Below are 13,647 nucleotides of genomic sequence, written 5' to 3'. Positions count from 1 at the left end.
TATATAATTTTATCTTCATCAACCATCCGTATCAATTGAACTTCGCCAGTAATATCAACAGTTTGGTCTGTCTAAAACCTGAAATTTCTTCCAGATGGTAGTTTAGTAGCTACTTGATTTTGATTATCTCCTTACATATCTTAAACCCTTCTAGCAGAGTTGATTGGCTCTTAAATCCGTCTGAAATGTAGCAGTATCTTTCCCATTGACTCACACTACTTCTTTTGCACATTTATAGGTTTCCTTTATAGCGACAATGACACTTCCAGTGATGTTTTAAACTACGAAGTAATCCAGATCTTCTTATGGGGTATATAAAAGGATATAGGAAAATATCTTATACTTGCCTTTCTAATAGGTTTCTGAGGACGAATATCTGGCATTATCTGGCTGGAGTTGTTTAAAGGTGGATCCACATGTTGGCCGCTCGCCACGAATCGGAGGCTTGTACGTATGCTTGGTAAACAAAGAGCAGACCATCCACATGTCAGTGTTATTCAGAGAGGCAAGCATGGCGGACGTACTAGTGGTTTCAGTCATTGCACTTGGATTGTATTATTTTTATTACAAAAAAAGAAAATGAAAGGAAATTGAATATCAATAAATAAAATTAAATATAAAACTTATTATAAAAAGTACCAATAAACACCTTTAACCTCGTAACAGCTCTCAGTTGCAACTAGACAAAGAACAATAGTGGAGATGCTATACGAGCGCTCTCAAGAACCCCTTTGATCTGTGTCCAAAAAACCGACTCTCGACTGATCGGAAACTCCTGGCGGCTACTCTGGTTACCGCCGCCAATAACCAAGGTAAGAGTTTCAAGATTCATTTCTCTGGACCGGCGAGAAATAAATTTTAACAGTTCCAGGTGGGAATCGATCCCACTACGTCCCGAACCAGGCATTCTGGGACCTACGACCCAACCTTTTCGGCCATTATGTCCTGAGGAACAACGTAGTTGATGTTTCACTCTTAAGGTATACTTCAATTGTTCATATTTGATATTTGCTGCTCACTGTTCGGAAATCTATATCTTGGGCCTATTCTAGCCTTTAAACTTTTACCATATTAAAAATATTGGTGTTTTGTGTTGATATTAGTTTATATTCTGTTCTCATCCTGAACTCAAGAAAAAAAAAATATCCAAAGCAAGTTTTCTCTACTCCTTAGCCATTCATGTTAAGCTTTTCGAATCAGATTAAGTTGTAGCGACTGTAGCTATGAGCAATCTGAAGAACCAACATCTTCATCGTTTCCTAACCCATGTTTGTAAAAATGTTGTATTATGTTGATTTATTGATTAAATTGTAAATAGTTTAATGTTCTAATGTATAAACTATGTAAATATTATCGTAATTGTAAATATATTATTTTATTAAATAAACGTAAACAAAAGAATATATTGATTCACAGTAATTTCTCACCGGCCTTTGCATTCTTAACAGATTTAATCCCATAGCTACCAGTTGATTGGTACCTCCTGGGAAATTGTAAATAGACGCATTTAGATCAGTATATTCTTTAACTATTTTTTTAACGCATCTGTTGTGTTTATCGCTAATATATACTGGTCACCTCCTCTCTCCTTTACCTTTTATTCCTATCGTAAAAGACCTACAGCTCGTTCCCGTAAGACTTACAATCCCCTTCGCGACTGCAGGTTCGTTCTCTGCAGAGCAATGTTTCCTTTCTGAAATTGAATCGGATCGTTACCACAGGAATTCCCTAAGCCTTCGCGACTGCAGGCTCGTTCCCTGCTGAGCGAAGTTTCCATTTTTCGAGAATTTACGTCTGGTTCTCGTAAGACTTCCATTCTATCCATCTATCCTGCAACCTAATCTGTATGAACACGCATTGTTGAGGCCTTTTAGTATAAAGTGTTTCAAATGTTCAATCGGAAGCAGAACAATCTGATCTAGAACAACCACCTCAACAAAGTAATTAATGTAAACTGTGAGAACTGTTTAAAGACAGTGAATATAATTGATCTTTAATGAAATGGAGTGTTATCAAACATATTTTGGGTTCACATATTATTAAATAATATATAAATTACGAGTTCTAAGTAACTAATTTTCGTTTTGAGTTGGCAGTGGGAATAGGAAGTTAATATCAATTCGACATAGGGTTCATGTTTCAGTTTGAGCCACTCCTTACTGCATGAGGTACTGGTTCACCCGTAAAGTAAAAATTACGAATCTCTATTTTTTTTATCAAGGGAGCACTGGCGCTCTCTATTGATTTTTCAGAAGTGTAGCAACCGATCGAGACCTTGATTTTTCCAGTAGAGTGAGCTTTTAACGTATTATAATGTTAGTAATGGACTGTCCGGTAACGTAAGTGAAATTCAAAATATAATACCGCAATGTGACAGAAGTGAATTTATTTAGTTCCCCCCAGTGATACCTTGTGAACACAATGCAAGTTGCTACTTTATTTCGTGAAGCTACTACTCTATTAGGTGCTGGTATGGAAGCACCTGAAGGAACAGGGCTAAAACTGTGAGTAAAAATGCTGAATTTTATATAAATTGTTTAGACATATTTTTCTAAACTTGTATTTTCTTCCTCCAGTTTAACCTATTTGTAGTTTGTTTACATTGCTGTAAGGCTTTTGTCATTAGATATTAAGTTTCCTGGTTGTATTTTATTCATGATTTATTCCTCCCTCAAGGTATGTATATATTTATTTTTGTAAAAATGTTTCTATATATAGTTTTATATGGATATAAGATGATTTTCTCTTATTTTTGAAACTTAGATTTGTGATTTATTAACAGTATTGTTCTTGATAATGTTACCATTTCAGTCAAAATGGCTTTAGTGGTCAAAACAGGCTGGTATTTTGAATTTTAGCAGTATCAACATGTCAAGTGTTTTGTCGACATTCATTTATTATTATTTTTTAATAATATCAAATCATTATAAGTTTCATGACTTATGGTTTTCATTCAGTTGTAATTTTTCTAACTTAGGTAAAACTTAATCCTAAAATAAGGACAAAAGAGCCCAAAGCGTTCAGATGACATAATGAATAATGAAGTAACAAAAAGGGCAATTCCTGATGAAGAAAAAGATTAAAGTTAAAAAAAAAAAAAACCCTGTGGAACTTAGGTTGTAGGACTATAATGGATTATTTATCTATGAATCATAAAATGAGCTGTGATTTTGGGTGTCTTTTTAAAGGAATCTGGTTCAATACCTAGCTCGATTCTTTCTTACAATGTCCTTTTCAATCATTATTCCTTACAATGTTCTTTTGCAATTTGATTTTTTTTTGGGAATCTTGATTTATACGACAGTCATTTAACTTTTGCGCTTCATTTGTATCATCCTCCTAACTCTTCATGAATACTCTATCAACATGTGTAAATATCACTTATCAAGTTTTGGTTTGTTTACATGAGAATCCTGGAATTGCAACTTTCCTTACATTAGTCCCACTTCTGTTTATACCATTTGACTCTATATTTTACTATAATAATTGTTTTCTAATTTTGTATCTTACATGACCACAATGAGATTGTAATTATATTAACTGTTTAATTTGTTCTTTGTAATTGTTAGAACTGCTGTTTTCCAATGGATTATTTCTCATGTTATAATTTTTAATATTTAAGAATGCTAATAATAACTCTCTAAGATTAAATATTGTACATATACATATAAACTACTTCAAACTACAACTTTAGTTCACGGTGGGCCCTATTCAGTTCACAATAGAGCAAATGACTGTTAAAATTAGGAATATGAGGCCTAAGGCAACTTAGGCTTTAACTTTGGATAATAAAGAAAATGTTTGATGAAAATTTCTAACCATTGATATAGCTAAAATTTGAATATAATATTAACTTAAAATTAGGGACGAACAACTTTAAACTAACAAACTTTGTCTGTTCTGTTAGATTTTATGATATTTAAGCCAAAAGAGTTATTAATTAGAAATATTGAAAGGTAAAAACTTTAACTGTTTCTTAATATCTTATAGGATTAATATAAATACAATTCCCATTTAGTTTAACTATTTCAGTACAGGATGCCCACAAAACAGCCCACTGTGCGGTGGGTTGCTTTGTACTGAATGTGTTGAATTATGGTTAATATTTATATTCATATTACAACTACTTGTATATTATTGTATTTTTTAATTATTAATTTTTGAATATTTATGTTTAAAAGATGATAGTTGTTTTCGATTTATGACACTCAATTTTTCTCTGGAGTTCACTTCAATTATTTTCATTTATATTTCACTTAATGTGATAAGAAATTAAAAACAAAAACTTCTGATTGAAAATCTTTGATGTTCTTTTAATATTAAGTATGAGCAATACTATTTCAAACTTCTTGTTTGGCTCTAACAAATTTCCTCTATAGGTAGTCAATATTCATTTTAAGTTCAGTTTGTAATAACTGGTAATGAGAATGGGTTTAAGAGAGCGACCCTGACGGGAGGATACAACAGAGGCCTGCTTTTACTCAGTTGGTATTTGTCTGAGATTGACTCGTGCCCTTGTCATTATCAATGTTAATGTTTTAGGCATTATCATAATTCTTTTGGTTCAAAACATCCCTTTTTAATTATTTATCCATCCTGCCACAAGATTTTCTAGGAGTTTTCGTAAAAATTGTGAGGACTTGAGTTTTGAACAGTCTCCTCTTTTAAACCTTATTATAAGTCATATTTAAAGTATCATATCTCTTCAAATCGACATGTGGAGAAATAGTGACGCACTTGCTGTGAAGACTAATAGTTGTGCAACCATATTTTCTAGCATTCGATTTCACCTACTTTGCAATCATTAATTAATGCACAGGACAAGATAAAGAATCATTGGTAGGATTTTTAAAACGTGTTCAACTTCATTAATATTGGCTAACTCTGGAACAGGAAATTTAATATTTGATTGAGGTGAACTGTTAAATACTCTGTTTTATTGGATATAAAATTTTCATTGTATGATAAATTAATCGGTGATACAATTTGAAACCTTTTTCTTGTTTATCATCAAATCACAAAAGGTAACTATTAGTAGATAATCTTGTTAAAAGGTTCCAAGTTTTATGTTATCAGAATTTTATTTTTACTTTAGCAAAGAATGCCCATCAAAAATATATGTATACATTTTTTTTCTTTTTGTAATATAAACGATTTATACAATTGAAACCCCTTTATAACAATATAACTTATATTAAAGAAGTTTGCACTACCTTTGACATTTTCTCATTCATGTTCATTAGTTTTAGTTGTTGCAAGTATTATGTCAACATTTAAATTATTGTATACATGTATTACCCATAGTGTTAAGAGTTTGAGTTTCTGTTTTTAATACTGATTAATAATTCGGTGTTCTCAGTGACTGTTACAGAAGTGGTTACCAAGATGGTGGACCTTTAAAACCAGAACCGCCGCATGATGATGGATATGAAACTGCTGGAGGAGGGGAACTTGATATGCCAAATCATCATCATGCTCAAGCACATATGGCCATGGTTTCAAAAATGGGAAACCATTTACAGGATAGTATATTAAAATACAATATGCCAGAAGATCCATATTCTTTTGTTGATGATGAACATATGATAGCTCCAGTGCAGTGTTCACCTGTTATAATGCAGCAAGTACCAAAAAAAAGAGGAAGGAAAAAAAAAATCAAAACAGAAGATATTTCTTTACATAGTCACAATCAGTCAGGGTAATTACATTTTTTCAGTTAGCAGTGATATATTGTCCATTTTTTTTTTTAAAGTGTAAAAATGGGTTATTATATTATTATACTAATATTTTACTATTTAAAAGATATTATAAATTCTTTTAAGTTAATAATTATTAATAATGTATCTGGTTTGTGTGTAATGAATTTAATTGAAATTTTATAATTTCTCATGGTAATATATAAATGTATAGTGAGAGAAGTATTGTTATCATACAAAATTTTGAGTCTGTGTTTTCTGTAGAAATACATGTTTTAAGACCTTCTGAGTCCAAATATCTAAGTCTCAAAAAATAGTCTATGAGTGTGTACATGAACAGCATAGCTCAAAAACTAAAAGTTATATGAAACTGAAATTTCTTATTAAGGTGGGTATCATATGCCTGAAATGTTACAGCAACTTTTTCAATAAAGTTGACTGACCTGAAGGAAACTATTATGTGAAAAATCGCTATATATAATCGATTTTACTCATTTTCTTGATTCTCTCAAAATCAATTCCCACAATTTTGAGAGTATAAACTCAGTTTATCAAGTGGTCGTTAATATCAGCTAGATCTTATCCTCATCATGATTGAAATGGTCTGACATGGCTTAAATGCTGAATTTTCAAAAAAAAGGTTCCTTAAAGTATCTTTAATTGTCTTTATTTAAAAATAATTAACTGTCTCTCATTGTTAGTAATAATAAAAAAGTGAATGAATAAGAATTTGATTTTTAAATAAAGGAGAAAACAATTCTCACATAAACGACTAAGACAAGAGTAGAGATCAACAGTGAAATCAGAAATTACTGAGAGCCTCTGATCTCTTTCAATCCTATTCCATAATATTGATGTGTTTTCTTTTAACATAGATTTGTTATCCCTTATTGAACTGATGTATTCCAGAACAGGAACAAAGTTGACAGTTTTTGGACTTCAAGAAACCCTTAAATACATTGTTTCATAGCAACAGAAAAAAAGGATATTTTTGTCTTCAAATTTCTCGTTTTAAAGTCCCCAATGTCCTAATAACCTAATCTTGCAAAATGGAGTATTTGTTTTTGTCTGTATTTGTATTTTAATAGCTTTAAGCTTGGTATATGCATAAATATTGTGAAATTAGATTGTTATTTATATGGTTTTTATTGTATTTTTTTTTTAGAATGGGATACCAAAGTTTAATGGGTTGTATAACCCATCCATTAAAAGATCCTAACTCAATGAAAGTTGTTAAAGAAAGGAAAAAGCATGACCGATTTAATGGAATGCCGGAAGAAGAAGTGTCAAAAAGAACCTTACCTGATCATTTAACACAAAATTTGGATATTGTTATTGTAAGTGATGATCATTTAATACTTTAATTCAATTGTGGTAACGCAGTTCGCCACATTTCCAATAGGTTGTATCACCGTTGGACGATTCAACCCAACCTGAGATGTATAGCTGCTTCTGCCCCAGCTGTCAAGTAGTAGTAGTTGGTACTTCAAAGAATGAACCACTTTAACTACATGAGAAACTTGGGATATACATCTAACCTTGTAAATATAATTCATTAAGTGTAAATTAATGTTAATAAGCCTATAAAATTAAAGGAAGTAATCGCTAAAGTTATGATCCATTCTTTTGATTCCTCACTAAAATTCACCATTGCCCTCCCCACATATTGGTTACTCCGATGTGATGCAACCTGTTGCAAATGTGACAATCTTTGTTGCCACTCTATTAATAAATTATTATTGATTAAAAATGCTTATTCATTTTTAATAAATAAATGTTTTCAATGATTAAAATTGTAAGTACTTCCTGTTTTTATAATTTTTTTAAAATTTTAATAGGTAGTACAAATAATTTTGTTTTAAATATTTCATTTTTATGCTCATTAGATAATTTATTGACATTATATATTGTTGACTTTGAATTTTGTGTATCTGATAAGATAGAATACGAATATTCTTTTTCTTTTGGCATATTTTATAATCTAGATTTGGATATAAGTTCATTTTATCGAGGTCCACAGACTTATTTATTGGCCTTAATATAACAATTTGTATGGAATGGAACCTCATCAGAATGATTATTATGTGGTATGGTGTAAGAAATAGACATAGAAGATCTTCAGGAGGCAGTGCGTGGCCAGAAGAAGCCATTAGCAACCAGAAGTTATGAATTGATTTAATTTCCTTTTTTATCTCCCTGATTTGTAACTTCAGCACTGTATTATGATTTTAAAAAAACAAATGTTTCTCGGTCTACCCTAATGTACAACACTTTTTAATTATAAACAGCTTATTGCTTGATGTCACAAAAATTGACAAAGCTATGTATGTAAACATAATTGGGAAAAAGGATGGAAGGTTGTTGAAGGCCTCAGAAATATTCATGTCAGATAATGCAGTATATAGATGTTTTCACACACAGAGAGATCACCTTAACAAAAATTTGTAGCACAAAGTTAAATAACATATTCTGAAAGGATTTCTAATTTATTATATTGAGGTTTTTTATACCTTATTTGTTTTTTATAATTGAGAAACGTTTAGTCTATTATAAAGTGTGTAGAGCTCAAAGTTCTTTCTGGGTCAAAACGAACTATTTTCTTCCTCCAGTTCATAAATGCATTCTTAAATCTTTCTTTCAAATCTGTCAATACGTCCAGCTGATGATTTTCACAATGTCCTGGATTCAGATGCATATGTCAAGACAGGTCGACAAGAGTTTTATGAAGTTCAAGTTTAGCTGTACAACTGAATAGCTTACTTCTAGAAAGTTTAAACCAACCTAAAATACGGTTGATTAGCCTCCATTATTCTGCATTTTATTTCTTCTTCTTTGTCCGTGGAATCATTGGTCATCGATCCTAAATACTTAAAGCTTTAGATCTGGAATTTTTTAATGGTGTAGTTCCTTTAGCCAAATTTAGTCTTTATCATCCTTAATCTTGAGACCTATTCTCCTTCCTTCCATCTCAAGCATTGTAAATACTTCTTTGGTACTTTGTCAAGTTCTCCTTGCAAAGACATCATCTGCATATGCCATCACTTGTGTCATCTTGTTAAAAATGGTTCCTTGTGACATTAGTCCTATTCATTTCTATAATTTCTCTTTGGTTTATTTTGAATAGCAGTGTTTCAAGAGAATCTCCTGGCCCCAGTCCTGAGCTCATTGAGAATAAGTTTCCAATTTTTCTGCCAATGGTGTCCTCGGTTGTACACATTGTAAGTCTAATTAGCTTAGCTAGGATGTCCATTTCTTGCATTGCATGACTTGAGCCATATGCATGCAGCTTTACTGTCAATAATGAGTAGCCCCATGCAGTTACCAAACTCTTTCATGTTTTCAGAATATCTGGTCTTAACTTCCTCCAAAATTTCCTGGTATTAGTACTCCTTCCCGAGCCCTCAATATCCTTCACCTTCTCTAATAGTGCTTGCTTTTTCTTTTTCTTTAGTACTGATTTTACTTTGGATCTTGCTTCTTTTTGCTCTTTTCTACTATGCCTAGTGGCTCAGCTCAAGAGACTTGATCTCTTTGCATTCCTTTCTTCCTCTATTTCATATTTCTTATCAAACTAGGTGTTATTGATTCCCCTATCCTTCTGGTAATACTGGTCTGCTATGACCTGCTTCAGGAGGTCCTCTTCCTCCTTTAACTGCAGGAATGTTCCTCAATACTTGACTAGAAAGAGTTTCTAATATCCTCCTCTTTGAGCTTTGGTTCTACTCCATTTTGATTTCTGACTCACCATTGTACAATATACAAACCTCACTCCTTGGTTCACTTTTATCACTATTAAATTGTGGTCTCATCTGGTCCACACTTTATGATGGTATGTGATCTAACATCAGTATGTGGTCTATATGTATAGCAATGCCTTTTGGTGAGGTCCAAGTTTTTTTATGATTATTTTTGTAAAGAAAGATTGTATTCATAACAATTTGTGCATTGGCTGCCGCAAAGTTGAACAATTGTTAACCATTGTCATTTGTTTCATGATACATACAATCTTCCAATGATGGACATGAATACAGACTCTTTCTCTATTTGTGTGTTGAATTCATATAACCCTGTTTTCATGGGAAAGGAAGGCTATTTCTTTGAATTTTATCGTATTCTTTATACAATGTTTCCTTCTCCTCTTCTTCCTTTTCCTCAGTATGAGGCAATACATTGTAAATAAATATTTTAAAAAAACATAGTGGTTCTAACATACTGTTAACATTCTACATATATATAATATGGTAATATCGATACCTATTTTGGATCTCAGGAGTGATGAATTGACGAATGAGTTATTGAAAGAAAGGGAATCTCATAAAGAAGTGATGAATCCCAATTTCATTTCTTACTCAAATTTAAATGAAAGTTATTTTAAAAAGTGAGAGGTTTCAAAACTTTGACAGAGGTAAGTCAACAGTAAGAGACGTTCAATCAAATTGGGTATTAAAGATTTGGACTTGTACACCAATACGTAAGGCTATTCCTGTGGAACAAAGCTTTGTGTTTTAAAGCCCAAAAAAGAACTGTTGTTAAGATAGGCAACAGTCAAACTTCATTCTAAGGATGGCTTCCATAGCACCATGGTTGCCATGGGTTTCTTACCATGTATTGTTTCACTCTCACATGATTATCGGTCTTTTTTCATTGGAGCTTGGCCATTACTTATTGAATGAAATTTTATTAACTACATTAAGTAACCCAGCTACAGTATCGTCACCAATAAATATTGTGAAAATAAATTTTTACATATTTTTACCTGACTAACCACAAATAGTGTAAATTAAGTGTTCAGGTATTTATTATATTCTATCGATGATTGAGAGAATGACTTAGCCGAATTTTTTCAGTTTTGATGGCTTAAATTATTCAACTAGATACCATTAATGTTTTGGAACAAGTCAAGCTCAAGTTTCTGAAAATAATTCTATCAAATTTTGAGCTAAAGAGTTAACTAATTCATAGGTTTTATTACTCAAATTACACTGTGATATTCCAAGAATGTTTAGAACAATTTGAGCTCAAAATATCGTACTAAATAAATATACTCTGTCCGTTTCTGAATATGTTATGTAGTATTTAGTGAACAGCGACATCAATACCCAATAATGTTACTTAAAGATAGTCATTATATATAAAGTATGTAACTTTACCAATTGTGTATATTGAATAGACTTTCTTGATAATATTATATTGTTTATGCGAATGAGCATGATAGTGTTTATGTTTTGAATGAAATCAAGAGGAGAAGGAAATATATCTAATGCGAGAGTTGGGGTGAACTAGAATAATATATTTTCAGTACTTCTCAATTAGATTTATTATCATGTATAAATAAATATATACTATAAGTACATCATGGATAATACATAAGTTATCATAAATACATGATATAACACATTTATTAAAGCTGCAGCTAAAACTGAATTTAACCTGCCTAGATTGCTACTAACTACTGATGCTGCTCAACGAAATGTTTTGAGGAGTTACTACCCTCCTTCCAGTACAAGGAATTTTTTTTTCGCTATCCAAGCCTGTTTGTACCTATCAGTAACTCCTCTTGAGAAGTAGTTGTGCTGCATCTGTAATGAGTAGGAAATTAGCCAGGCTAAATTCAGTTTTAAATACAGCTTTAACAAATGTAGTATCACAAATCCGTGTTTCCTATGTTACGTGTACCTCCAGGAGTATGCGGAGAGTTACTTGCTAGTATTGAGTATGTGTAGTTTGGTTTATATGCATTATCATAGTGTCATTTCAGTTAGGAGTGTTAGTGATTAGGAAATCCTAAGAACAGTCTTACCTTAGACTTCTGTCCATCTTATATTTATTTTATGAGGGTATATTTTATTACAATTATTGTTACCAAGATTTCACTTACTATCCAAAATGTTCTAATTTCTACATGAGCAAACATTATTAATTACAAATCAAGATTTTGTTTATTATTCAATGTATTGAATAAAAATGTAAGAGTTAAATTATATATGCACAAAAACTTTTTTTTTGGCCTGTGTTATTAAAGAGCTACACGGAAATCCTCAAAGAGCCACAGTTTGCCAATCCCTGAACTAGACAATCCTAACAGTTCTTATTTAGATAATTTTAATTTAAATTAGGTTTGAAATATTTCATTTTTAAATAATTATTCATTTAATTTTTATATGGGATAATCTACTTGTTCTTTATTGTTCAAGTTTTGAGTTGTTTTGATCTCAATCAATTAAACTGCTATATTAATTCTAATTCTTATTAATAAGACAAGTAATGAAGTTACAAAATTTTTTTACTGTTTTAGATTGGAATTAATCCCGGTTTGTTTGCTGCTTATAAAGGTCATCACTATGCAGGACCGGGAAACCATTTTTGTGAGTATTTAAGTTCTATTTTGTAATTAGGATCCTTTGTTTTGACATCTTTTTTTTTTTTTAGGTTTATTTATAATATTTCTTAGTAGTAGATTTCGAGTGAATTTGTTTTTAATTTATTATTTATAACAGGAAATTTTTTAAAGTCTAGTTTTTTCTACTTCTTACAGCATATGGCAACAAGATGCCAACTTTGAACTTCAGTTGGTTAATTCTCTTGAAGTTCTGCATGAAATCTTAGAATAGAAGCTCTTACTTAGGAACTTAGTGTCAAAAACAATTTGTAAAATTCATAAATCTGTTGATGAGTATTGATGAATACTGTAAACAGTTATTGAAATTTTATTCATATATAGGTGTTTCCCACCCACTTAATTCTGATTTCAAACTTCAAGAAAAATATGATTGTTTTTTCTTTTATATGTAATTATATATCCATACAGTATACATTACGTGTTCACCTCCATTTTTGAAATTTTGAATTGATTTTCCTTGGGTCATAAGAGTGGTATATGATATCTATTTTGTTATAGTATTGTTAATTTACTAACCTTCTCCAGTTCTTTAGTAATCTAATGGGATGGGGTATTTTTTTATCCTGAGTCTGATAGTAAAGCAATTTCAAGACAAAGTTATATCTGGCTCTTTTTTTGATATGATGGATCCTGAAGATGTAAATTGCAAAAATGACTAATGATTTTTATGATTCTTGAAGATTTGTAAACAAATGTTGCGAAAAATCTAAAGCACAAAATTGCTCTAGAATTTAATACTCTCTGAGGATCATTGTGAGGCATCATCATGGCAAGTATTTTAGTTTCCTTGTATGATCTAGGAAACTCAAATTATGATGACGGATATACTAACTACAACTATAAACAGGACTATAGCTACATAGCTATATATATATTACCTGGTTCAATGATGACTGTACTCGTATGTGAGAACCAAGATAAACCACTATGTTAAAAACTCAATAGTCTTAGCGAATGCAGTGTTACTTATTTCAAGGTTTGAAAGAATGAGACATCTAAAAACCATGGGAAACTCTCTCGCTCCTGATCTCTCTAACATTGTACTTAATGATCTCCTTGATTTCGTCATCCCTTTATTCTATAATGACATTTTATTTATCAAAAAATATGTAGACTACCTTTTCTCATATAATCTAAATCCTGATAAAATCCCTCATATCCTTTCTTCTTTTAACTCTTTCCACCTTCGCCTTCATTTCTCTGTTGAAACTCAAACTCTTCCCTCCCCTTTCTTGACCTACTTGTTATAAAGAATGATGACGGCTCCTTGTCCACTGACTGGTATAAAAAACCCACTTACTCCAGTAGGCTACTAAACTATTTTTCCCAGCACCCCCACCATCAAAAAATCAATATTGCCAAAAATCTCATACACCATTGCTTTACAGGAAGATATTGACAGCATTAACGCATGGGCCTCTAACAATGATTTGAAGCTGAATGCCAAAAAAACGAAGGCCATTCTTATCGGTTCCAAGCGCCTCCTTCATTCCCTCCCTTACTGTCCTCTACTTTTCCTTAACAACCAACCGATTCACTTCTATCCTACAA

General features: G+C 31.5%; 1 protein-coding gene across 1 annotated transcript in view; it reads left to right on the top strand.

Moving 5' to 3' along the window:
• The first annotated feature begins 2,210 nt into the window (after positions 1-2,210).
• The window catches only part of LOC106682041 (uncharacterized), a 42,144-nt gene continuing 30,707 nt past the window's right edge, over positions 2,211-13,647 (top strand). Inside the window, exons 1-4 of the mRNA XM_014422673.3 lie at positions 2,211-2,504; positions 5,360-5,698; positions 6,862-7,033; positions 11,992-12,061. Coding sequence (XP_014278159.1) covers positions 2,422-2,504; positions 5,360-5,698; positions 6,862-7,033; positions 11,992-12,061 — 664 coding nt within the window. The 5' untranslated portion in view covers positions 2,211-2,421. The remainder of the gene's footprint in view (positions 2,505-5,359; positions 5,699-6,861; positions 7,034-11,991; positions 12,062-13,647) is intronic.

Source organism: Halyomorpha halys, unplaced genomic scaffold, assembly GCF_000696795.3.
Source record: "Halyomorpha halys isolate HHAL.00 unplaced genomic scaffold, Hhal_1.1 Scaffold385.1, whole genome shotgun sequence".
In the NCBI taxonomy this organism is placed as follows: domain Eukaryota; kingdom Metazoa; phylum Arthropoda; class Insecta; order Hemiptera; family Pentatomidae; genus Halyomorpha; species Halyomorpha halys.
The sequence above is the reverse complement of the archived record's forward strand: the minus strand, read 5'-3'. Positions and strand labels throughout refer to the sequence as shown.